Source organism: Equus quagga, chromosome 9, assembly GCF_021613505.1.
Source record: "Equus quagga isolate Etosha38 chromosome 9, UCLA_HA_Equagga_1.0, whole genome shotgun sequence".
NCBI classification, from domain to species: domain Eukaryota; kingdom Metazoa; phylum Chordata; class Mammalia; order Perissodactyla; family Equidae; genus Equus; species Equus quagga.
Window position 1 is genome coordinate 25,950,472 of NC_060275.1, and position 26,726 is coordinate 25,977,197.

A 26,726-nucleotide genomic window follows, 5' to 3' on the forward strand; every position below is an offset into this window, starting at 1 on the left:
GAACATCCTATGGATGGCACAGCAAAAAAGCTAAGAGCCTGGATTCCTCTTGGCTTTATGGAGTGGAACCTCAGTACCAGCTGGGACTTTAACAAAGTAGGGAAATCAATTTCTATCTAGAGTAAGTCACTGCTACTTAGGTCCCATGCAACCAAACCTATATCCTCGCTCATGTCCCCCAGTGTTCAGCCAACTTCTTTGTTCTTCCTAACATACACTCTCAGGCGTTTCTACTGTGTTCAAATAATTTTTCTTCTTGTTCTTTAGTGAAAGGAGTTGTTGTCCATTTCCTACCAATAATTAGTATCAAATAGAGAATATACCTTATATTAAAGTAACTCTTTGTCTAGGCTTGAGCAGCCATAATTCTTTCAAATTTTAAGAATTAAGTTGCCAGACCACGGAGAACTTTGTAAATTTTTTTTATTATTTTACTATTAAAAAATGTTAATCTTGAGAACAGTTTAGTGGTTACCAGGGGAAAGGGGGTTGGATGGTGAGCACAAGGGGTCAAGGGACGCATTTATATGGTAACTGACAAAAAATAACGTACAAGTGAAATTTCACAATGTTACAAACTATTACAACCTCAATAAAAAAATTAAATTAATAAAATTTAAAAACGAACCCAATTTGTTTGGGGGCTAGTTATGTAAATCATGGCACACTCATATGATAGAATTTATGCACCTATTTAAAATATTATGTGGACTTATGGTTATTGACATAGAAAGATGTTACATGAAAAAGTCAGGTTATAAAATAGCATATGGAGTATAAAGTCAGTCTACAAGAGAAAGAATATTCATATGTGTGGACATATATTCAGAAAAAAATTGCATTAGACTGTAACCGTGTTCCTATGTAATTAATATAATATGTTAACGTAACTTTAATTCTGAAAAGACACACAAACCGCTAAAAAAATGTTAATCTTCAAATTGGTTAGTCTTAAAAACTAACTATATATTTGTTTTTATACATTATATACACTTGAAAAATAAATAGTATTCTTAACATTTTTTTTAAAAAAGCATCATCATATACAAATAAGGTCTAAGACCAAATGTATAAATACAGGACCCACCAAGGATTGGATTCCCAAGGCTTCCATGACTAAAAACAGAAGTCAGAAGTAACCAGAATGCACAGCCAATAATACAAGCTTCACTTTGACTAGAAAGCAGTCACAGAAGCAAGAGAAGAAGCCACAAGTGGATGGAGAAAATACCTTGAATTAAGACTTGACTGGTTATGTCTTCTGAAGTTTGGCATTAAATAATGATACAACTTTGGCACAATACAGATTAAAACAATGTCCTTTAAAAATTTAAGTACAAAGAAAATCGCTCTTCCCCCCACCTGACATCATACCTCCTTCCAGATAATCTCATCCATAAAAAGCCCAACCCCTTGGCATAGTCATTGTCCTATAATAAAAGGGTTTATGGTTTTATGGATGGCTCTGAAAACAATTCCTTGTTTGTCACATCTGGGGCATATTGATGGAAAACGGCTGTAGAGGTCTTGATGAAGTTGCAGAGTTGAACATACCACGAACTGTGCTTCCAAGAAATCTGGGTCCTCAGCCTGGCTCCGCTACCGACTTGTATATAATTGTAGGCATGTGGCTGAACCTCACTAGTCTTGGTTTTGTAAAATAGAGATAATAATAGCTGCCCAGCTCACGTCCTGTTGAGAGTCTCTAATTAGGTGATACACATGCAAAAGGATTTCTCAGATTTCATGTCTATTAATTCAAATCAAGATCTCAAATTGGAGGCTTTTCCAAGAGGTTTAACCTAGCAAAGGCACTGGTATTAGAACAAGAGATTCCAAGGAGGAAAAAGCACTGTTTTAAATCTTAGCTCCAGCTCTGTTTGACAGACGCTGATTTCTGCATAAACAGATATGTATAACATATGTAATACCTTCCATCTTCCTAAACAGAAGAGATTTTTCTCCCAAGCAATCATTCGGCAATTGGCCACCTTTCCATCCCCAGCACGTGTGATACGCTGCTCACTACTCTGCTAGTGATCAAACCTGTCACTCTTAGGGGGAACACCCATGTTAACTAAGAAGAAATAGGTAGAAATCACTTAAAGCCTCAGGGTCCCCAACTCTTACGTCCTGTAGCGCTCTCAACGGCCGTCGTGCCTTTCGTCACATATATATTCATGAACTATCTAAACTGGAAGGGGGGCTAGATATCCCACGGCCATTAGGTTCCAAATGAGGAGACAGTTTGGAGAGGTTTACTAATGTGTCTACTGCCACTCACTAGTTCAGTTTAAGTGCTTAATAAGCATTTGTTCAATCAAAAAATGAGCAATGGAAAAATAAGGAAGCCAATGATGCATGCTCTAGGGAGTGAGTTGGGGAGCAGGTCGGAATGTCTAAAATGTACCCAGTATTGATCAACGTAGCGCATCGAACCCAAAAAGCAAGGGCATCAGCACCAGCCCAGATCTACTCTCCCCTCTCTGGGTGAACAGGGTCATAGGTCTGCCATCCTGACATGAGTCAGCTCCCAGCAGAAAGACCTCGCACTACGGCTCAAGTCAGGTCAAGCAGCTGACAGGTTTCCACACAGCCACTCCAGAGTGAGAGTTCCTTGTCAGGAAAAACACAGGCTCATCCAGTCACTTAGAAACCAGCCTGGGTGCACAAGGGGCCTGGGCATCCGGCTGTCTGCACACAGATCTGGAGTGAGAGCTATTCTAGAGCAGCAGCAGGAACAGCAGGGGTAGCAGTGCATGGTCCTCTCCGGGAAGAAGTCCCAGCCATCGTAGGAGGCAAGGTCCTGGGCCCAGCAAGCAGGCTCTTCCGGGTGCCCCAGGACCAAGGCTGAGAGGGGTCCTTCCGTCAGGTGGGTCCTCAGCAGTAACTTTCCTCCGTGTGCTTGGAAGGCGGGGGCAGGGGGCCTGGCTGGCACCTTCAGGGAAGCTCCACAGTTGGGCTGAAAGGAACCGTTGAGAGTGGCGTTGGTTAGCTGGCTTAGCGATCATGCAAGCCTGACTGAGGATGCGCTCTGCTCACCTCAAAACCAAGCTTTCTTATGTACCCGTCGAACTCTTTTACTTGCTTCCCTTTCAGAACAAATAGAAAAGGTCCTGAGGGCTTCTTTCTCCCCCTCCTCCAACAAGCCACAGATTCACTTTGAGAAACACCATGCTGGAGCCTTCTCTGGCTTCCTAGTTCCATACACCTCAGCGCTGGCATTCACATGTTTAGCACAACACTCACTCGCAGCACACACACGCACATGAGCACACGCACACACACAACCGCACGGAGAACTACTAGTGAGTCCTCTTTGCCTTGATCTAGAAAGACAAGAAAGACTGTAGTACGGCAGCAAAGGGACAAGACAGAGTCAGACATCTTGATTCTGGTCTCAGCTACACTAATGCGCTACTGATCCTCCTGGAACCTCAGTTTGCTTATCCGTGAGTAGGTGAACAGTATCCGTGTCAGGAGAGAGAATACTGAAGGTGTAACATATGTCTAGAGAGGTCATGACTTCCTTTGTTAATTTGTTACTCAGGCTCCTACTGTCTTCTGCTCCTTTGAGAGTAAAGGAAAGGATGAGTTGTTTTCTCAAAGAGGTGGTAGGAGGCGAGTTGCATCATTCTCAACTGTTAGGAAGTTCTGGAGCAGAAAAGAACAACTTGTCTTTTAGGATATTTTATCCTAAGAACAGCAATAAGAATGGCAATCCTTCCTTGGCGTGTCCAATCTACACGGCTGTTCTGAGGATCAATGAAGTTAATATATGTGGAAGTACTTGGAAAGGTATACATTTGAATACAAACATAAAGAATTAAAATTACTATTATAGCAGAAAATCATACGAGCCTACACTAGACAGAGTCACTTAATTAGATGGGCAGTTTTCAGAATCCCACAGTCTTGTGATCACTGAACTTGTGGTCATGCTGATGCTTCTGAACAGGAGACAGAGCAGCTGGGACGGAGCCCGGCCCTCAGGGTTGGCAGACGGTTAATCACAGGGGACCCCACATGAGCACAGCTGCTTCATAATTGATACCCAGATGGAGGTGAGGTATTTATCTGAGAAACTGGAACCTACACGCTCAAGAAACAGCACAAGCTTTAGAGTAAACCAACTTGCTGCAAATCCTTATTTGGTCATCACATGCTGGGGGACCTGGACAGAGTGACTTCACCTCCCCAAACCTCAGGTTCCCCACCTGTACACAGGTTAAGAACACCAGCATCATGGGGTTGATGATAAAAGTAAATGAGATAATGTATGGAAGGCACCAAATGCAGGTGGGCACATGCTATGTGTTCGGTGTATGGCAGCAGCATCATTATCTAGTAGCATGGTTGGGCCAAGAGGGGGGGCGCCTCCTCCTCCGCAGGTGTTTAGGCTCAGAGGGTGTGTGATGGATTTCCCTTTTGGATGCACCCACCACCTCACACCATGAGACCAGCCTTCCTCAATTCTGAAATAATGAGACTCCAGCTTGGGGCAATGGGATACTGAAGCATGATGACCCCTTTGTCCGATTCAGTGCCACATACATGAGCAGTTCTGCTTCTCAAAAAACGGAGAATTGCCCACTAATATCCACTCATACAACCTGGGTTCCAGAATACCTAAAAATGGGAGTATACCTTGTGCGTCTCCTTTATGTCCCACTCCACTCAACCTGGTGCCCAGAAGGAAGCTAGGAACCCTGGCATATTCTCACAGCCATGGTCACTAAGGAGTTCAATCTAAGACAGGTGCAAGAGCACCCACCCCAGAGACTTAGTCCCTGAAAGATCTCATTCCAGCAGGACCATGGGCTGTGACAACTATGAAGTGAGGCAGAACAAGAGGCCAAGGGACATTAACAACCTCTGACATCCTACGCATTCCACCGATTCTCTATCTCCTTCCAGCAGAAGGTCAGCTTCATAAAGAAAGGGGTTTTCATCTGTTTTGTTCACTGCTATGTCCCAAGTGCCCAGACCCACATCCAGCACACGCTAGGTGACCCGCAACGTGTGCTGCATGAACAGATGAGGAGTCCCGCTTACCTGGTTTCATTTTTCATTCTCCAGCCATCCCGACACTTGTGAAACCAGAGCTCCTGGCCAGGGGATATGCTGGTGTTCTCAAGGTCTTCTGCACAAAAAGTCAATCTAGGAGGAAAAAGAAACCACCAATGTAGCCAAAATTCCATGGGGAGGTAATGGCTGTGCATCAGCCAAAGGGTGCTTTCTGCATCCAAGGTGGAGGGAGCAAGGAGAAAAGAGAAGTTGCCATCATGCCACAGCCTGATGCAAAAACCTTCAGAACTCCCATCGCTACTGCAAGCACTCTAAGCCACGTCTCACTTGGACATCTTCCATAATCTGGCTCACGCAGCCTTTCACCATACCTCTTCCACCTTCTTTGCTCTGTCTATCCCAGAGGCACAGCCTCTCTGAAGCCCCCCTGACTGCCCAAACCCTTGACCTCTCAATTTAACAGAAAAGCACATCCTTATAATGTTGCTTTTGTTGCTATTACTTATTATGGCATGGAGTTAATAATGAATGTTTTGTCTTGGTTTAACACATTATACACTGCCTTGAATTGCTCATGGATTTCTACATCTATGGTGGACTATAAACTCCTCGAATGGAGAAACTCAAGGTACCTCAAGTACAGTGTTCATAAATATCCATGAACAAGGGTAATTGGAATTCATCTTCAAAATCAAAATCAAAGATTCAGCAAATGGACAACCAAGACCACAGAAAGAATCAGGGGTCTCATAACCATTAGCTATAACTTACAGCCAAACCATGTGGGCTACCCCAGCCTTGGTTACGGTTAGCATGACTCCATGACCAAGAGATGGATGGGACACCTGACCTTGATGCTGACCCAAAGGACAAAAGACACATTCAGAACAGCTTTAAGAATCTTTACCAGGAAGCCCAAACAGCCCATAAGCATATAAAAAGTTTACCCACCACACTCACAATCAGGAAATGCAAATTAAAACAACAGGTGGTAGTAGTCAATTCTCACCCAACAGAATGGCGAGAATGTTTCAACAAATGTAGATGAGGAGGAGGGGAAAGAGACCTCTTATTCTGAGGCTAAGATTGAAAACTGGTCCAACCACTCTGGAGAAGGATGTAGTAATACCTAATCGAGTTGGAGGATACATATGCCATAACCCAGTGACTCAACTTTTTAGTATACCTGCCCCAAAGAAGCCCTCACACACGTGCACGAGGAAAATGTACAAGGATATTCATCTCAGCACAATTTGTGACTGCAAAAAGGAAGCAACAACTTCAATATTCACAGAACAATGGTGAAGCTATTCTTTGTACCATAACAGTTTACATAGAGGAGTTAAAGGTGAATAGACTAGATCTATATGTATTGGGTAAATTTCATAAACGAAGTTGAATGAAAAAAGCAATGTGTTAAGGGATATGGCCATTCACGTAAACTTCAGAAGAATCGAAAACAATTCTATATGCTGTTTATACATATACAAACAGAAGGACTAAAGGTCTAAGATCATGAAGGCGGAAAACACGCTACCACTAGTTAGTGTTGGAAGATGAGTACTTTTGGTTTGAAAGGGGAAGAACAGGACAGGAGAAAGGCACAAAGGGGCTTCAATTCTATCTGTCATGTTTTACTTTGTAAAATCTTGTATCTGAAACCCATATGGAAAACTGTTTACCTTTGTTAAGTTTCAGTGGTTTATTATATTTGAAATACTTTACAAAAATGATCGTCTTTCTGCTACCCCACCCATAGGTGCAGGCCGCCCTTACAAGCGCCAAGAGAAGGAACAAGACGCAATTATCTAGATCGCAGTCTTGGTGCTAACGGTTCCCCAGCTGGTACTCCCCAGTTCACAGGTTTCTAGACCAGAATCACTCAGACAAGGGACCTGAGCCTCCACTCCCCTCGAGGCCAAGCTGTGCCATAGGTGATGGATGGAAACAGGACACGTGAAGAGTTGTGATGGAGAAAATGCCAGATGAGGTACAAAGAGGGTGGAGGCTGCCTCTTCCCATCCCGAGGCTGGCAGTGCCCTCCCAGAGGCCTGCTGGAGGACGTGGTCAAGGAAACCCTCCTCTGTTGACACAGGTCTCCCAGGCTTCCCTGGCTTCTACTTAGAAAGAAGTGGGCTCAGAGAGTCAAGGCACAGTTTTAGGGGCTGATATATAAATGGTCTGGATTTTTCATGCTAGGCTTGGGGCTAAAAGACATGGGGAACCTGCCGTGGTGTAGAGGCATGGCAGAGAGGCTTCTCTTCCTTGACCTTAGGATTCCAGCACATGTCCTTGACTCAGAGCCTCCAAAGGAGAGATATAACGCTCTGAAACCAGGATGCTAGGGAACCCAGGTCCTCCCACAGACCTTATCTGTGGGGGCTCCTGAGACTTGATACTCTGGTTTGCTCTGCTCAGGAGAAAGACTTTTGGTTGCTTGGACCCCAGAGCGAATAAATTAGCAAGGCTGTGCTCCTCCAGAGCCCTGGTCCAGGGAAGCCCCTCTTCCTCCAGCCAACACAGGGCTTGGCAAACAGAACAAGGGCTGGATTCCAGCGCCCGGTTGCCCACCCCTCTCAGCTGAGGGCCTGTGATCTGGGCACAAGCTGCACAACAGCTGACAGACCCCTGCTCTGGAACGCACTTTTCCTTGCACCAGTGTTTGAGGTTTTGCCCACTGCTCTGCATATGGAAGGACTGAAGGTGCACATTTAGCAAAGGGAAGGACGCCACAGAGGCACACACCTTCGGCTCACCACTGACATGGAGCCAAAAAGGGTCGTGAGGCACTTACTTCTGCTGGGTTTCCCCAGACTTGACCCGGATGCGCCTGATATTCAGCTCCCGCTCAGATTTGCGGGGTTGAGACAGGTAGCTGCGAAGCTCCCTCCACAGGCTGTACCAGGACTGAGGTGTCCCCTTCCAGGTGAGTTTAATCTTCAAGAGGTCTCCCAAGTCCTCCTCGGTGTAGACCAGAAAGGAGTTGGTGGCATTCAGCCCGATCTGCTCCACTCTACAAGAGGAGAGAAAAGCCGGTCTCACTCCCCTGCCACCTGGAAAACTTCTGTACCATGTGGGGTGACACTGTGGCAGCACCTGCCCCACAGTGACTGGAGTGAAACAAGCAAGAGGTCCCTCTTCCACACCCTCCATGGCCCCCCTGCAGAACCAGGACAGAAGCTCAGCTGTGTTCCACACGGACAGAACGACAACTCTGCTCACAGCACCCTGACTTCTTATCCTAACCCTTCCTGAGCATCTACCCATTTATGCTACTTCCTGGAGGGACAGGACCAAGAAAGAACAGAAATGAGAAAGCCCAAAGAAGTCACATCCCCACCCAACAGTGTCCTCTTCCTCTCAGCCCTCAGGCATCTGTCTCCCTCAGACTCCTAGCCTCCTCCTGCCTGCCCCTCTCATTTGACCTTTTGGAGGAGCCTGCCTTGCCCCACTTTTGTGCATGTGTGTACAAATCTGGTCTCCCAACTAGACCCTGAGCCCTGAGAGTGATACTTTGATGACATTGCTTTGAAATCCCAACATTACTCAGCACGGTGCTTTGTACTCTGTGAGGGCTCAACAAATACATACAGATTGCTGTGTCCCTCCCACAGATCATTAGAAACGGTCCAGGGATGACGTTTAGGAAGTTCCTAAAGCCTCAGGTGTCAGGCGTTGCCTGAAATGAAATAGCAGTTTCTGCCCAGCTGATCCAGCAGCTTCTCACATTGCTGATTCATCCCTGGAGCTTCCCTCCCAGAAATGTTCTGAGTCAAGGGCTTAAAGGAGAGTGTACAGTGGGAGACAGGACAGCAGAGTCCAGTGGAACCATCCAGCTCCCCGCCGAGACACTCAGAAGACTCTCTTCTGTACTTGTTCACACATTCCCGCACTCTCTCCCACTCTCAAACCAACTTGTTCTCTGTCCTGAACCCAGCAAGGGAAACTTGTGACTTACATTTCCAAAGGCAGATTCTGGGAGTCGGCGTTGGTGCCATAAAGGGTAACATAAAAGGTGGGCTCAATTTCTCCCATGTACTTGTAGCTGAAGACATGGATTTTCATCTGATAATGGTAAACTGCAAAGACAGCAGGAAAGACATGTGTGAGCCTTGCTTGTCATCTCAGGGCACCCTGACCCAAACTGAGTCACCTAGCACACTGAGTTTTTAGGGACCGACATCCTTTTGGTCCAGCCCAGCCTCTAGCCTCCCTCTGGTCTCATTCTGTCCAGTGACATAAGAGGGCACTGCAGTATAGAAGAAGGAGCTCTGAACTTGGGGTTTGGGGGACTTTTGGGGATTCTGGCCAACTTTCTAGCTGTGTAACCTTGAATTAAGCACCAAGGTATTAGCCTCTTCAAGCTTCAACTTCCTCATATGTGAAATAATACTCGCAAAACCTTATGGTTTATAACACGTCATAAAAATGCAAGATATCATTTTGACCCCTGTTGGTCCTACTTCAGATTATTATGATAATCAAATGAGAAGACAAACATGAAACAGCTTTGAAAAATTAAATGTAAGATAGAAATTTAAGATATTGATATTGTGATCATGGAGTGAGGATTCACATCACCAAAGGAGTCTCCACCTTTTTTATTTTTATTTTTTTGGTGAGGAAGATTGACCCTGAGCTAACATCCATGCCACCCTTTCTCTATTTTGTATGTGGGTTGCCACCACAGCATGGCTTAACAAGTGTAGGCCTGTGCCTGGGATCCAAACCCACAAACCCTCAGCTGCAGAAGCAGAGCACATGAACTTAACCACTACACCATGGGGCCAGCCCTCCACCATTTATTTTTAAAGATTACCTTCCCCAGGGCAGGCACAACATGATCTGATTTGCAATGATTTGATTAAACTATGCTGGTCACATAGCCTGGGCTGGGATGTGCTCTGTTCTAAAGGTGATATTTAGAAGGAAGGAAAAGACAAAGTCCTCCGCCAGGGCACTGCGGGCTGGGACTGAGGCTCACCTCTGAAAGGCATGCCTGCCCGGGTTTTCAGGTACATTTTGCTGTTCCTCTTGTTCCTCATTTTCTTGGCGTTGTAGCCAATGCTATTACAACGGTTCTTCCGGCAGCTGAGACAGATGCCCTTTTTGAAGCGGTTTGAGTCCGTGCACTGGAAGGCAAAGCTCGGCTTGTCCTGATTCACCAGGGAGTCGACAAACAGGTGTACTGCACGCTCATGCTCACATTGCACCCCCTCTGCAATTGCTGGAGGACAGAGAGACAGAGAATACATAGGATGAACTGCCGCTCGATGATTCGCCCACTCGATCAATAAGTACTGTACACCTCATCAGTAAAAACGACTTTTATTGTTACTGTTAGCATTCTTCTTTGTGTCGTTCTTAATGCACGCCCAGTGATGTGCTAGGCTCCCATCAGGATGTAGAAGAATTGACGGCCCTTCCTGCTGCCTAACTGCTTTCTCTCCAGGTGGGAAGACAGCACTACTACACACAAAGAATGAAGAGCAAGAGAGTACATATAACAAGCACTGAATAGTGTGATGGAGACCAGTTGTGCAGGAGGAGTCACTAACTCCTGAGAGAGTTGTACAGTCACAAAATGCTGGAAATGGGTCAGATGCTAAACACCACCTAGTCCAGGGCTCAGCGAGTGATGGCTTGCAGGCTAGCCCTGTTTTGGTAAATAAAGTTTTATCGGCACACAGCCATGCTCATTTGTTTACCCATTGTCTGTGGCTGCTCCCACGTTACAACAGCAGAGTAGAGGGGTCGAAACAGAGACTGTAGGACCTGCACAGCATAAAGTATTTACTAGCTGCTCCTTTAGGAAAATGCTTGCCAACCCCTTTCTAGTCCAATCGTTTCAGTTAAAGATTATGGCCCAAAGACCCATAGAGGTGAAGTAATTTGCTTAAGGTCACATAGTCAGTTGGTTATGAAGTTAGGAGTATAGTCTGGGTTTTCTGGCCCATGGTACATCATTATTTCTTGTAACCAGAGGCTAAAGCCAATAGTTCAAGTAAATCCTTGGACAGTAAGAAAAATTTAGCAAAGCCACCCCCATCCTTTCCTCACTAACAGCATCAGCCTTAAGAAACACCATCATCTGATGTCCCGAGGCAGGGCTGACCTCCCCTTGCATGGACCTCCAAGCCCTAAAGGGGCTATTTGGATATTATCGCATGGGGAGAGGGCACCAGTCTTAAGAGTGGGTGACAGAGTGGGACATCCAAAGGGCAGAGCATCAAAGTAGAGAGAGTTGACCGGGCCAAGACTTAGAAATGCTGCCAGGATCCAAGGCAATGAGTGAATGAAAAGCCCAGAAAGGGACTGGTCACTGGGGCCACACATCACTTTCAGCAGCAAATTCAGTTCAGCCCAAGTCTGCTGGGAACAAGCTCAGGCACTCAGCAGATTTCAGAAGAGAAATCATAAGTGAATGGAGAAAGCGTCTTGGTTTTACTTCTTCAAAATGTTACAAAAAATAAAATCATAGTGCATCCATACTAACGACTATTATACAGCCTTTAAAAGGAATAAGGTAAATAGATCTATGTGCTCTGATGTTTAAGAATGTCCATAATATATATTATGTCTGAAAAAGGAAAGTTGCAGAACAATGTGATTTTGAAAAATATAATCACTCACACACATAACACACATACACACACACACACAAATAAATTTGCAAAGAAAAAAGACTGGAAGGATACAAGCAAATTGTTCACATCAGCTGCCTCTGAAGAGTGGAAGTAGGAGTGGAGTGGGAGGTGAGGGGGATTTTCACTTTTTCCTTTATGCAATTTCATATTGCTTGATTTTTTTCCCCAACAAACATGCATTCCTTTTGTTATAAAAAGAAAGTAATCCATAATAACTGTAACCTCAAAGCATGAGAAAGCAGAGCAGAGACCACAGGAAGGCTGTTAACAGGCTTGTAGGATGAACGGCACTAAGGTGGGAATAATAAAATGGATGTTGCTAGTACATCAGCTCTGGCTGATTGAGGAGATGTGATAACTGAGTCAAACCTCCACATGAAGCAGAATATAGGAACTCACTTCCATACGCAATTGAGCCGAAGAGATCATTGAGCCCACAGCCAGGCTGGAAGTCACCTCCGTTGGGGTAGATGTCGATGTGGCCCACAGGCATCTGAATCCCGATGCTCAAACCAAAGGAACGTGTGTAGGTGTGGAGGACATCCACAAAGTCTGCATCATCAGGGGATAGCCTCTTGTGGATGTCCACCCCTTCAAACATGGGCCCAGCAGGATCCAAACCTACAGCAGAAGGGGGAGCCAAGATGGACCGTCATGTGCACCAAGTCAACGAGTCTTGATTTAAAGTTAAGTCGGCGTGTACAGAATGAAGACATCCCGGCACTGTGAATCCTGAACAGCGTGGTGCCTGCTGTAGAGGAACTTTCTTCTGAAGGCTTCAGCTGTCCTGACAACTCAGCTGACTCAGTCAACTAGCCACAAGGCTCACGTAACAAGTGGATGCGAGGAACCATGGACTGTCGGCACTGGAGCGGTTCGACAAAGAATGGGGGCTGGCTGAAACTAAGCCATTCACCCCATTTATTCTGCCACTGAGAGCCTTCCACAGCCTTAATGTTAGCAGAAGGTTTACAGAATAACTAAGCTACCTACATCTTCCGGAGGGAAGACTCAGTGTCCCCAAACTGAGCTATCTATATTTGGACTTACTCTTCCCCTTCCTTTAGTTATGAATCAGGCCCAGGGATGGAATGGCAAGAGAGGGGGGTACCCCAGATACTCTGAGAATCCACATCCCAGGCCTCCAGGATTCCTCTATTCTGCAGCCACAAGGAGAAAACCTTTTTGCCTGCAAACTTACTGTATTGAACAGGCAGGCAGCGCTGTAGAGAGCACTGGTTCTCACATTTGAAACAGCACAAATATCACTGGAGAGTTGCTAACAATTCAAATCCCATTGTGCAGCTATAAAAAAAAAACTCTGCAAGGAGACACAAGCCCCAGGGTACCTGTGTGTATGTGTTGGGAGAGAGGGCAGAGAAGGGCACTAGGCAGATAGTGGCAACAACAAGAGAGACTTTCACCTTCTTTTAATTTTGGAACCGTGGGAATGCAAAACCCTTGAAAAAAGATTGCAAAGCATAAAATGCAGATTCCCTGATGCCCTAGAGATTCTGATTGGTAGGTCTGGTGTGGAGCCTGAAAATATGTATTTATTCCCCAGGTGATCCTCAAAGTAGGTGGTCTGTGAACCGGATTCTGAAAAATTTCTCCATGCTTCAGTATCATCTGTAAAATGAAATTTCAATGTCTTAAATCATGCGGTTCATGTGAGATATTAAGAGATGAAGTGCTTGTCGATGTAAAATCTCACTACTATTGCCAAGCCAAAGTAATTATAGGAACCAAATTCACCGCAACCTAGGAGGCCTTTGCCCTATAGACACAGGGAGGAGACCTGGAGAAAGTTACCAAGAAAATATGTGCCGCAGAGGAGGGGATCTGTTTAGTCTAGAACAGTGGTTCTCAGCTGAGACTGATGTTGCTCCTACGGGCATTTGGCAACGTCTGGAGACAATTTTGGTCATCACAACTCAGGGGATGGAAGGAGGAAGCTACCAGCATCCAGAGAGTAGAGGTCAGGGATGCTGGTAAACATCTTACAACGCTCAGGTCAGCTCTCACACAAAGCAGTAGCTGGCCCAAAATATGAATAGCGCCAAGGCTGAGAAACCTTGACCTAGGAACACCACGCTAGGGAGGAGATATGACCAAGAACAGAGTCGTCAAAGGAGGAGCTGGGTAATGGAACTGTGCTCCCCACATCCCGGAGCACATTGTGAGGCTTGAGAGGGGTGATTTTAGGATAAACAAAAGCCGGAGCTATTGTCTGGAGTGGACAGCAGCTCGTGGAACTCACGACTCATGAGAACTGATAGAAATTGAGCCTCTAAATAGTTTCCAAAAGAAGTTTAGAAAAATGTATGTGTGATGGAGGCAGAAAGGGAGCCCAAGCTGCTTGGGGGCTCATTCCCAGCCCAGGACCCAAAAGAAAGATGGCACAAAAGCAGGGTCCTCCCAGAATAGCCCACAATGACTCTTTTTAGAGGCTGCAAGGACCCCAGTACTGACACAGGCAGCCTCTCCCTGCCTCTCACTATGTCCCCTGGAGGGAAAAAAAAGAAGAACATTCTGCTTTGCAACCAATACAAGAGAGGAGCTCTTGGCTCGGTGTGAACAAAGGTCTCCACCAGACGGTCAGTGCCATGGAAACCAGGCCGTGCTGGAGGAACGCAGGCGGCTGACGGAGCTGCTCGACAGGCCGGCTGACAGGCAGGCTGAGCCTTCACCCACCCAGCCTGACCCAGCCCGAGGCATAGCCAGGGCCCACAGACTCTGGGGAAAAGTTGTGCAATTTTCTTTTTCTAACTAGGAATGGGAGGGAGAACTTATCCCCTCCAAAAAAAAAGAGAAGATGGAAAACCACCCCTTCTTCCATGCAATTAGACTCCTCCAAAGGTGTTGTGTTCAACAAATGGAATACACACACGCACGCACACCTGTGCACACACATAAACACACAGGAAAGCCTCTGCAATCTGGCCTCGCAGGGCAGAGCCTACTCTGCCTGAGGAGAGGCAGCATGCTGCAGTGGCTAGGTGCAGGTTCTGGAATCTGAATCCTGGCTCTGCTACTTAGGGCACAAGATATTGGGCCCATTATTTAAGCACTGAGTCCTAATTTCCCCATCTGTAAAATGAAGCCAAACAGACCCCAGCTGCTATGTGGCTTAGAGACAGCCAAGAGTACCTATCACACATTAGGTACTTGACACTAGGTGGCATCTAGCCCAGAGGCTGCAGAAGGGACATTTAATTCATACTTCTTGAATGAATGAATCTGCTTGTTATTTTTTTTATAACTAGACACAGCTTCAACTAGGAATACAGGACCTCTCTGCTAGTACATTGCAGAATTCCCTCAAAAAAATAAGAAGGTAAATCCTAGCAAACCCCAGTCCACAGCTCTCTGATCCAAGTAAGACAGGGATTCAGGTATCTGCTGCAGGTCCCAGGCTAAGGACCCCCTGCTGGCCTCTGCACAGCAGCATCACCGACCTCAGGACCCCACACAAGCTGCAGTCTCTGTTCCTCTTACCAGTCAGGACCACCAAGCCCCTGGGAAGTCTGAGGGGAGAGGAGAGGGCACAAGCCTCCCCCATCAGACATGCACAACAGCATGCATCAGAGCAGCCAAATACCCTCCGAGGTGCTGCTTGGCAACTGGACAGAGGCCACTCCTTCCTGTCAAGTTCACCCCAGGCCCCCGCTCCACCGTGAAAGGCCAGAGAGAAGGGGCTGCGCTCAGGACATGCGGGCCCCCAGGCTCCACGCAGACAGCACGGAGCACTGATTAGCATTCCGCCAGCAAAGCCTGCATCTCAGCAGCTCCCACTCCAACAGGCAAGGGGAAAGAACTGGAACGCTCCTCACTAGCCCCACCTCATGTCAGATTTAGAAATAGGGAAAGGAAGGATCTGCAGCTTGTCCTTGTTGCCAACGACAGCCTGGGCCCTGGTGCTCTGGCAGGGGCCTTGTGTGCGCTGCGGTTTGAACACAGCTAGCCTGGCTCTGAAACATCTTGCCTCTCACTGAGGGCTGGGAGGAGGTGCTAAGACAATAGAACCCAGAGCGGCTTAAGGCTGAACAGCTTTGTACTGGCAATGGGTTAAGAAGCAGTCATGTGTGGCCACATAATCACTGCCCACTTAACAGCTCAGGCCCCACAGCCTGGTAACCAAAAGTAAAGCTCTCAAGCTACGCTGAATCAAACAGTTGGTTCTAAAGGAGTGTGTGTGTGTGTGTGTGTGTGTGTGTGTGTGTGGCAGAGGCAGAATTTAAACTGGATCACACTCCTTCTTTTCCCTTGAGGTCCTGGAGTATCACAGGTAGAGACTGGAAGTGAGCCTCAGAGGTTTGTAGGCCATGGCTCCACCCCAGTACTGCCCCTTAGTTGTTAGCTGTTTGCCCCCGGGGGTGTTGCAGCCACTCACTCACCACCATGGCCCAGGTTCATTTCCCGGTCAGGAAACCACACCACCCATCTGTTGGTTGTCCTACGGTGGCGGCTGCTTGTTGCTGTGATGCTGAAAGCTACGCCACAGGGATTTCAAATACCAGCAGGGTCCCCCATGGTGGATGGGTTTCAGTGGAACTTACAGACTAAGACACACTAGGAAGAAGGACCTGGTCACCCACTTCTGAAAAAATTGGCCATGAAAACTCTCTGAATAGCAGCAGAGCATTGTCTGATGCAGCGCTGGAAGGTGAAAGGATGGCGCAAAAAGAGGGCAGGTTCCTCTCTGCTGTCCACAGGGTTGCTAGGAGTCAGAATTGACTCCACAGTACTTACAAAACCCTGGGTGTTTCCTCACCTGTTGGATTAGACCAGTGGTTTTCAAACTGTGTTCCGTGGTGCTCTGGGACCCTGAGATTCCCCCGGAGAAAAGGAAGGACCAAAGAGCGAGGCTGACACTACCCACCTACACCCAGCTTTGACCAGAACACCCCTTCTGTCTATTTCATATATTGGGGTCCTAAACAAGTTTTTTGAATAAAAACTTTATTCAGAAGTTTTATATCAAAACTTTATATGTTTTATATGTTTTATTCAAAACTTTATATAAAAGTTTTTTGAATAAAGTTTTGTGACTAAAAAGAACATTTGAAAAGCTCTGGATATTCTCCAGGTTTCTTCCAAAGCTAACCCTCTATGGCTCACTCACGCTGGCTCAGAAAAGCCAGGTGAGCTCCCCCGAGAGAGCCCAGGGCCCAGCTGTCAGTGGAGACAGCCACGCTTACCCGTGATTCTGCCCACCGTGCCTTTCACGAAGTTGCCAGCATACCCAGCCACATGAGCTCCAAGGCTGTAGCCGATCAAGTGAACGTTCCGGAGCGAAAAACCATCTTTCCCCTGCAGGAAGTCACAAAAGAGCGTGAGTCAAGAGTGTGGTCCCGAGCCCCCAGGATCACCAACAATTCAGCCATTCCACCACAACGAGGAGGAGACACAGGCGCTGGGGGCAGAGGCCTTCCAGGGCATGGCTGGCATTGCTGGCAATGGAACATAGCCAGGTAAGGGGAGGTCAAAAGAGTGGGTGGCACTTCAAATGCCGAGTGCTGGGGACAGAGTGGAGGCTGTGATTAGAAGCTGCGTACCTGACCCTTCCCCTACATGCTTCAGTTCTTTCTGGCAGTATCTAAGTGGGGCAGGGGTGGCAGGGTGGAGGTCAAAGCCACAGACTCACTGGACACTAAGTGCCAGCCACAGCCCGCAGCAGCATGCTCCTTGCCTGCCCTCTTAGGCCCAGGAGCTGCCCACTCCTCCCCACAAGCCTGCCCAGGACCCCAGAGCTAAAGCATCCTATCCTGACAGGGCATCAGCTAGTGAGGGGTGAGGAGGTGGAAATTTGACACCACGGCTCAGGAACCCAGCTTTACAAAACAATCTAGGCAAAGGATTGAGGGACCGCTCAAGAATCCTGAATTCTGCCAGAATCCATCAGATTCCATCGGCTTTTGCTTCTAGAAGGTCAGGCTGGAATTGCCCAGAATTGCCCAGATGATTGGGTCACTTTGCCAGTGTACCCCTGCCTCAGGTTAAGTCCTCTGATCTCAGGCAAATCATTGACCTATGAAAAGTAAATTTTAGATGTCCAGATCTGTTTTCCACACTTAATATTTTATGCAAAGCATTAGGCTGCATTCGTTTGAATCAACCCCCTCCCCACCCTCAGGACAGCCACCTCTCAGAAGCAAGAGCAGACTTCCATAGGGATTTCAGATTACAAGCTGGTCCTGGCTCCTGACCACTCCCAACCTAAGGGCATTAGCAAGTAATGACCCATAAGGCAAATTTTCTTCCTGCAAATAAAGTAACAGGAAAAATCCAGAGACAGATCAATAATTGAAAAGCTTTCTAAAAGTCCCAACTTTCAAGAATTTCAAGTAACACTTGCTTCAGTAAAAAATTGAATCCCAAAGATATTCACAGACTCCTGACGTTCACTGTAACAGTCTGACCTGTATTTCTCAAGAAGCTTCAGGTTCAAGATCCTCCTCATGAAAGGAGGTGACTCCCTTTCATCTCATTACCTGCAGCCAGTCCAGCATCCTTGCGACATCGTGTCCCACCACCCTCGTATTATTGACAGCGTCTCTGTAAAGCTGGTGAGCCAGGGGGAGCCAGTCAACCACCACTACATTGGCTTCTTTCTCTCTTGTCTGTAGGGCTGACACGAGTTTGTACAGCCAGCGTTCAAACAGGCCGCTCATCTGCAGAGAAAACAGGCCATTTTTTAAAAATTCTTCTTCCAGCCTTCAGAATTCTTTTCATGAATATGGAATTCAGCTCCATGACCCTCTCCCCAGCCGATTCACACTGGCTGCTCAGGGAGCACACATCTGCACGTGAGCAGGGCCAGCCACAGGCAGGATTGCTGCCCAGGTGTTTGTCTTCCATTGCTCTTTACATCTCCAGTTTTTCCCATCAAAACTTTCATAGCTGGTGTCCTCTGCTGCTGCCCCCTGTCTGATAGGGCCACTATGAGATAAGCATTGGTGGCAATACTGGCCTGAGGTTAGCCTGAGTCTCTGTCACAGTCAGGCAAGTAGTGGCCTGGTCCATCATTCAAAGGTAGCTGGGGAGGGTTGCCCTGGAGAATCAGCTCCTCTCTTGGAGATGCAGGGAGTTGCTGTCTCCCAGGCAAACGCAGAGTTAACAAATGACCACTTCCCACAACCCATCTCTGCCATCCATTTTGACCCCAGAGTAGGGAAGATCTGTTCCTGGAATCCCAAATTAGAACTCAGAACACATTTTCCCACAGAAACCAAGTAGAAACAGTGACGAGGTCCAGTTGTAAGCCTATCCACAAGCACATCATTAGATAAATAGATTTTCTGTGCCTGGCCTGGGAACCCAAACACCATTTACAATCTTGCTTCTATGGGAAACTGCTGCTCCAAGTTCCAAATAGATTACAAAAGAACTTTCTGGAATGCAACCCATTTGTGAGTTGCAGGCAGTCTGTATTTGCATTTTGACAGGGGGCCTCCAAAAGGTTCAAATGCATGATTCTAATTGTAGGCTGTGAGATGAGGATAGACGGACAGGCCCTTAATCATCTCTTCAATCACATTAGGTAGGTAAGCGCCTACCCACCCCTTTGTCCCCCCGGGCCTGACCCCAACAGTTGGTGACAGACCTAAAGACCCAGAAAGCATGTAACGGATATGAATTTCTCATCATTAAGAGGAGGAATGTCCCCTCCCAATTAGCCCAGGCAGAAACCTGTTCGCTTAATAGTGCCATTTTCCTACAGACTGTCATTATATGAATGAATAATTCCCTTGCTGGTCAAAAGCTTCAGAAGCCAGCGTTAAAGCCCTTTTTGTTGAAGTTTGTCATGGGCCTTTCACCATGAATTGTTCAGCTAGGGCATACAAAGAGCCCCAATGCCTTTAACTGGAGCCATCTCTATGCAAACAGGAGGGCACCATGCCAGCAATCCAGGCCAGCTGGCTCCTCATAGACTCTCGGAGCCAGTCAAGTTGCTTCAGTTCAGCTCAGCTCTTACGGAGAGATGGCCCCCCGTGAGGCAGAGGTTGACCAATGTAATTAAGTGTAATTAGAGGGGTCCTTAAGAGCCAGTGGAGCAAGGCTGCTGCCCTCAGGAGAGCCACTTTCTGAAAGCCCGCTGCGTGCCAGCATTAAATACCACTCTGCTGGAGGCCAGGTTGCCCCCTCAGCCAAGGGCCCGTGACTTTCTTCACAGCCGTCTGAAATACAAGCAGCCCTCAAGAAAAGAAGGGGAGAGAGAGTGGAACCTGGAAGCACCGGTATTCTTTTTAATTGACCAAAACAAAGGCAACCAAATCTTGTGTAAAGCTATAGGGCTCCCTCCCCCAGGCTCACCGTCCAGCCATGAATGATGAAAAAGGTTTTGGCTGTCATATTGAAGCCACAGTCTTCCAGGGGCTGGTCCCGGCCAAGAGAAAGGTCGCATCCTTCGTGCTTTTGGTCCTCAGAGGTGACAAGGCTAAACTTCACAGATGGTTTGGCAGCAGCCTGTACATCCCTGGATTTGTGGGGTTCATCTGGGGAGAGAGAACAGGGCGTGGGTGCATCCAGCGGCTTGAGCGGTGAGAGACCTTGGGTCTAGCTCTAGTTCAACCTTGAGCAAATTACTTAACCCTTCTGGGTTTCAGTTTTCACATCTGCTGAATGTTTCCTCCTCACCCCCTAGAAGAGCTGCAAAGATATTATAAAAGTTTCATCTCATCTATTTAAGAGTATTAATTAGTCACTAGTATCAATCACTGTGACTTTGAAATAAATAGGTCTCGTTTGCTTTTCTTTCTTCTTCCCTATCAAAATGAGTTCTCTTTCTTTTCCTCAAGTTAATACGTTTAGAGTATAGGTCCCCAGTTCTTTTCCTGAAATGCTTGGGACCAGGTGAGTTTCCGAATTCAGAAATTTTCAGATTTTAGAAAGGCATCATGGTACATATACCATGTATATGCATTATGGTGCATATACCATATACCCAGCGGGGTTTGGAGCTCCTCATTTGTCAAACACACTAATATTTCTGCAGGGAAACCCATGACTACTCACTCTCCAGGGCAAAAGTAAAGATTATAAATAGCCTCCTGATCATTCAGTTCAGTTTTTGCTGCCAAATGAGTTCAAGTCAGGTAAGGCCAGGTCTTACTGCCAAACAAGTTACCAAACAAATTTTCCGATTTTGAAAGATTTTGGATTTTGGAATTGGAGGTGAGAAGTTCGACCTATTATACAATGGGCTTCCCCTAGAATTCCCATCTCGATTCCAGCACTTACTCCAAAGGCCTCAGGCATCCTCAGTTCTCCTCAGAGTGCCAGACATGTGCCAGGCATCCTTCTAGTTTGTTAAATAAATAACTGAAGCCATGAAGAAACTCCTAAGAGCAGTAAAACCGCTCCTTCTAACTCCGCTGTTCACACACAGTGCCGTCTAGGGGATGGCCCTGCTCCCAAAACACAGCCGAGGTCACTGATGGTCCCTACGGCCTTTTAACACGAGGCTCTGTCATCACCACACTATTTCAGACGGCTGTGAATGAACCTCATCCTGCCCGCTTCCAACCAGCCCGGAAACCATCCTCTGATAACGAGCCAGGAAATTAGAAGATCAAACTCTGCTGTCACCCAGAAATCAAGGGAAAAGATAGCAAATGACCATCCCAGGAGCTTAATTTCTCCCAGAGTTAAGAAGCAAATGTAATCATTGAAAGAGAGACCAAAGCAGTGGAGAGAGTGGTGGTGAAGGGGGCAAGGGGAGGAAGAGAATGCACCAGGTGTAAAAAGGATAGGGTTCCAAAAATGCAACCAAATACACACAAGCAGCACTCGGTCATTAAAGCAAGAACAAAAGCCCCACCTGGCAGAAATTTGAACCATGGACATAACTAGTTTGACAACTCTTCAATTTCCACCTGGATAGCTACTCACGCAGAGACCAGATGGGGAAGTCTAGGAGAGAAGGAAAAGGAGTCTGCTGGCTTTCTGGGACAGGTTTGTGGATAAACCCACGTATGGACATAAAAGTTTCACCTTAGCATCTGGCCTCCTCTGACCCCAGAGCTCTCTAGCTTCAGTCCCATTGCTTCCAGCCTGGGTCACTTCAACCTCTGGGACTTTAGGATTGTTCTTCACCCAGATATCCTCATGGCTCTCACCTCTCACCTCACTCAATGGTCAATTTCTCAGTGAGGGAAACCCAACCACAGATGAAACCTGTACCACCTTCTCCCACCAGCACTCCGGACCTTCCTCCTCTGTTTTATTTTTCTCCATAACACAGAGCACCGTTTCCGTATTTTAACTAGTTTACTGTCTGTCTTCCCACCCCTGAAATGTAAGCTCCATGAAGGCAGGGGTTTTCATCCGCTCGTTCACTGCTATATTCCCCTACTCCTAGAAGAGTGACTGGCACTAAGCAGGCACACAATAAATATTTTCTAAATGAATGAAATGGCCCACAAATACTCAGAATCACAGAACATAGAAGTCAGAAGGAACGTTAGCATTTTACAGCAGAGGAACCAGAGATGCAGCCTACTCCAGGTCACTCTTCCGTTAGCACTCGACTTAGCAACATGCTGAGTAAAGCGAGGCTTTCCATTCATTCAAATGAACCCTCCAAATGCACACAAGCTGAACCTGGATCAACATTATTCGGCCTAACCTCAGCAGAATAGTAGAAGATGAAATAATGGGGTATGCTTTAGGGGCTCCATGCTCTCCCCTGCTTAACTGACTTGGTTCTCCCACTGAGTAACACTACCCTCACCCTCTAGGGGCAGGCTTCTTCCAATGGAAGAAATTGCCCTACAGAACTTAGAAGAAGGAAAAGCTAGGAGCTAGCAGGAGAAAGATGAAGAAAAGTAGAAAGAGGAAAGCGGGCAGTTAGAAAAATTGTTGGAAGGGCCAGCCCCATGGCCAAGCGGTTAAGTTTGCGCACTCCGCTTCGCCGGCCCAGGGTTTCACGAGTTTGGATCCTGGGCGCAGACATGGCACTGCTCATCAAGCCATGCTGAGGCAGCGTCCCAAATGCCACAGCTAGGAGGACCTAAAACCAGGATATACAACTATGTATTGGGAGGCTTTGGGGAGAAGAAGAAAAAGGAAAAGAAGATTGGCAACGGTTGTTAGCTCAGGTGCCAATCTTAAAAAAAAAAAAGTGTTGGGGAGGAGACTGGCAACCTGCAGGAATAAGCCCAGCAGCTTCTGGGCACAAGTTACTCACTAAATGGTCCCTACAAGCATAATCAAACCAGAGCCAGCTACCCTGCCACCTTAACTTTCAAAACGCCTACCCCAAATTTAAAAGCAGGGGCACCAAGCGACAGAGCTCTTTCTAACAACATTCTCGCCTCAAAAACCTCCAGCTCCAAAGACGAGGATAAGGTTGAAGAGCGGCCGGCAGCCAACTCGGCTGACTGGACAGCCCAGATTAAGGGAACCACATAATGGAAAGGGGTGGAGCGAGAGCGAGCGCGGGCGAGCACACCCGCCAGCCTACGGCCTCTTGGATGCCTCGCTAGGGATGCCCTGGTCAGAAGCGCCGAAGAACAAGTGAACTGCAAGGCTGATTAGGAGCAGAAAATGGACAGCGCAGCGGGAAAGGAAGGAGGATCTCGCAGAAAGGAGGATGGACGGAAGTAAGAGTCGACAAGACAGAGGGGGCCCGGCACAGAAAAGAAGTGGGAAGGGGTAAATAAAAAAAGTGCACGTTACCTTCCAGCCCGCCCTCTGGACCAAGGGGTGCGGGGCCTCCCGCGGCAAAGCAACAATAGACGCTCCAGAGGCAGAGCAGAAGAATGGAGTTTCTCATCCTTCTCCGCCACACCCCCTCCCGCGAAACAGGACTTTTAAAAAAAAAAAAAAAACCCTCTAGGGATTTCCAGCAGTCCAAGCTGGTAAAATGAGAAGTAGGCAGCCTTCTCTGGACCAGAGTGTTGGGCTTAGACAGTTGAAGGCGGAGATGACGGAAAAGGAAAACTCGGCTAAACTGAGCCGCGGGATGCTGGGGAAGAGTGTGAAGTGGCTTGAACGAGAACCAGATCTACCCTCACCCGTGCCGCCTGCCCGGGAAGCCAGGGCTCGACACTGTCACACCGGAGAGGTAGTTTTTTAAAGTATCGGAGTCATCTGACCCATCGCCAGATGGTTATTTGCATAATTTATTCCCATCTCTGGAATCTGATTGGTCACACCTTCGCTGACGCCCAAACCGAGACTCCCGAAAGTTTGAATGAAAGCGCCGCACACCCACCGCGTGGACGCTAGCCACGCGCAGCCTCGCTGCTTCCTGCGCCTGCTCTGCCGGCGGCTACGCTCCCGCCGCCCTACTTCCTCCTAGTGCAGGTTCCCGGACCCCAGAGTCTCCGCTTGCTCCTGCTGCCCCAAAGGGGGGACCTTACCCCGAAACCCTGCGCCAGCTGGAGACTGGATGCCTGGAGAAGAAAGGTTATCCTCTCCAAGGCGCAAAGCCAGCCCCGCGCCCAAAATGATCTCTCCTCTCCCCGGGCCGAGGGTGTGGATGGGGGAGAGGCACCTGGTCACCCTTTTGGTTCTTCTCTTCTCCCTCTCCTCCCGCCCAGCGAGGCTCGTGACAGGTGCCGACCACGCGACCGGACTATAACCCTGTAGAGCTGAGCGGCTGTGGGCTGTGGCCCGGGTTTCAGACTCGCACAGACCCTTCTCGGAGTCCTCGCTCCGGCACTGGCTGCAAAACTCCTGGCAAGCCACCCAGCTTCTCCAAGGCCGTTCCCTCGTTCTCAGTACGCGGGTGATAACAGTCCTGCCGCTTAGGGACGTGGGGGAAATTAGGCGATAAGGTCGTACAGCGCTTAGTGCGGCGCCCGCCACGTGGTAGGCGCTCTCTTACCTTGGGAAGTGGAGGACTAGAGCAATACCAGGCGACACTCCCCAAAGGGAACAGTGAGCCGAGCTTGAGGGTCTCAGACGCGTGACCGGCGCCGAGTCTCGGCCGACGCGCGCAACTACCTGTTGCGTGGAATTAAGCAGCTTCTTCCTCTCCCGCAACATTTTTTCCCTCCTCTCTTTCCCTTTATTGATCCGCGTCCCTGCTCCTCCCTCGGGTGCCGGCTCCAGCTCCACCCGCGGGGCCCCGGGACCCAGGGCCGCGAGCGCTGGGGACCTTGGCCCAGAATCCGCGTCTGGCGCAGGGAAGCCGGAGCCGAGCCCCGGGCACCCGCCAGGGGGCGGCCGGGATAACCGAGGGGCGGATGCTCCTCAACAGCTCCTGGGGACGCGGAGCGGGTGGGCTGAGCACCGCCATCCCGCCTCGTTCCACCCAGCGAGAGCTGGCTCTGCCACGCTGCACCTTTGACCGCGAGTAACCCCGCCGCCGGGAACCCGTCCCGCTCCTGCCTGGGGAGGAAAACCGCCCGAGAAGCCCCATGCCCCTTCCTCCCCGGTGTCGGGGGCCTCAGCCTGGGAGATCTGGGTGGGGAAACCAATCTGGAGGAACAGGTCCTGTTCCGACTGATATGCCTTACTTTTGTTACTCCAGCTGCCAGCGGAGCACGTTTTGTCCCTCCGGCGTGCTGTAATTCATTAAGGAGAGGCAGGCTGGCTTTATTTTTTTAGCATAAAACTGAATGCATTTTGTGGGATGGTAAAGGGTACCCCCAAATATGTTGCTTCCATCCCCTTCCTGCTCTTTTTCTCCATTGGCAAACTATCCAGACATAAACCAGGTGTTATCTCCATTTTACAGACGGGAAAACTGAATCATGGGGACAGGCTGGGGATTTGAGGAAAGTCTGGATAACCAGGTCTCTCTCTTCCGCTCTCGGTTTGATTTAGCCAGTTGACCTCTAAATATGAGCCCTTGGGAACCACGTCTCAGTCTCTTCAGTAACCTGTAAGCCAAAAATCCCTTTTTCTGCTGAGTTGCTCAAAGCCATAGTCCCTAGAACCTTAACTGAACAGTGTGAAGGGTGTGTCTTGGGGGCCTTTGTCACAAGTGAGACCCCCCAGGGGAGCTAGATATTCTGGCAAAGTTGGTTATTCTACCTGAGAGAGAGACAGAAAAAAAAAAAAAAAAAAAGATTCGATAAAATCAACATGCATTTTTTTTAACTGCCAAGGCTTTGAAACCATTTAAATGTTATTGCTGGTTGGTTAGAGTGCCCTCCTGTGTCTCTCTCTATTAAAACATCATGAGAACTTCCAAAGGACATAAGGAAATTACAAACACAGCATTAGAGTAGTGTATAAGATCAACTGTTTGTTATACTTCATACTTTGCAGAACAACCACAAGGAGATCTGGGGAACCTCCTGTGTGGAGGAAGTCTCTGCCTGGGGAGTTTCCGCAGAACCTTCTGTTTGTGTTGCAGTCAAAATTTCAGCATCTCAGGCTATGCTAGGAAAGGACTGTGATCATTCTTTTTGGCCACCCATCCTCTGAAGACACCTTCCTGTGTTAGAGGAATGCATCCCCCTTGCATGAGAGGAGACCACTTTCCACTACAGAAGCTGAAAAGCAAACACACACCTTTCCAGCCTCCCTTGCAGCTAGAGTTCCTGATTTAAACTCAGCCAATCAATCTCTGAGTTGAAGCTAGTGAGTCTAGAAGCTCAGAGCCACTCTACTCTGCCCAGCAGAGCAGCAGAGGAGCAGCCAGCTCTGGTTCTCTGGGGCAGCATTGGGCATTGCAGTCTGCCTGAGTGTTACCTTCCAAGCCTGGTTCCTTTGCCCTGCAGAGATTCAGATTGCTGCCTATTGTGCTTTTAATGAGTTCCTCTTCTGCATAAATTAGCCAAAGACTGTGTTGCTTACAATCAAGAAGATGACCTAATCACCAGATGCTTATTGAGCAGCTACTGGGGTAAAACACTAGGCTGAGCACCCTAAGGAATGTTCAGGAGACCATCCCTGCTCTCACAGACACAACATAGAAAGTTAAAATTGCTGAAAGAGGGGCTGGCCCTGTGGCCGAGTGGTTAAGTTCATGCGCTCCGCTGTAGGCGGCCCAGTGTTTTGTTGGTTCGAACCCTGGGTGCAGACATGGCACTGCTCATCAAACCACTCTGAGGCAGCGTCCCACATGCCACAACTAGAAGGACCCACAAC

General features: G+C 47.9%; 1 protein-coding gene across 3 annotated transcripts; it reads right to left on the reverse strand.

Moving 5' to 3' along the window:
- Positions 1 to 458: 458 nt before the first annotated feature.
- Positions 459 to 25,589, reverse strand: LIPG (lipase G, endothelial type). 3 transcript variants are annotated; one of them, XM_046672419.1, is made up of 10 exons: positions 24,511 to 25,589; positions 19,992 to 20,173; positions 18,170 to 18,349; positions 16,877 to 16,988; positions 12,075 to 12,296; positions 10,013 to 10,255; positions 8,987 to 9,107; positions 7,823 to 8,041; positions 5,056 to 5,160; positions 459 to 2,962 (listed from the first exon to the last, which is right to left on the reverse strand). In XM_046672419.1, exons 2-10 carry the CDS (start codon positions 20,028 to 20,030, stop codon positions 2,941 to 2,943), a joined length of 1,263 nt encoding a protein of 420 aa, XP_046528375.1. In that variant the 5' UTR covers positions 20,031 to 20,173; positions 24,511 to 25,589; the 3' UTR covers positions 459 to 2,940. The 3 variants fall into 3 exon arrangements, with proteins under 3 accessions (XP_046528375.1, XP_046528374.1, XP_046528376.1); XM_046672418.1 differs by lacking the exon at positions 24,511 to 25,589 and adding an exon at positions 23,358 to 23,714; XM_046672420.1 differs by lacking the exon at positions 24,511 to 25,589 and adding an exon at positions 20,919 to 21,102.
- Positions 25,590 to 26,726: the final 1,137 nt, after the last annotated feature.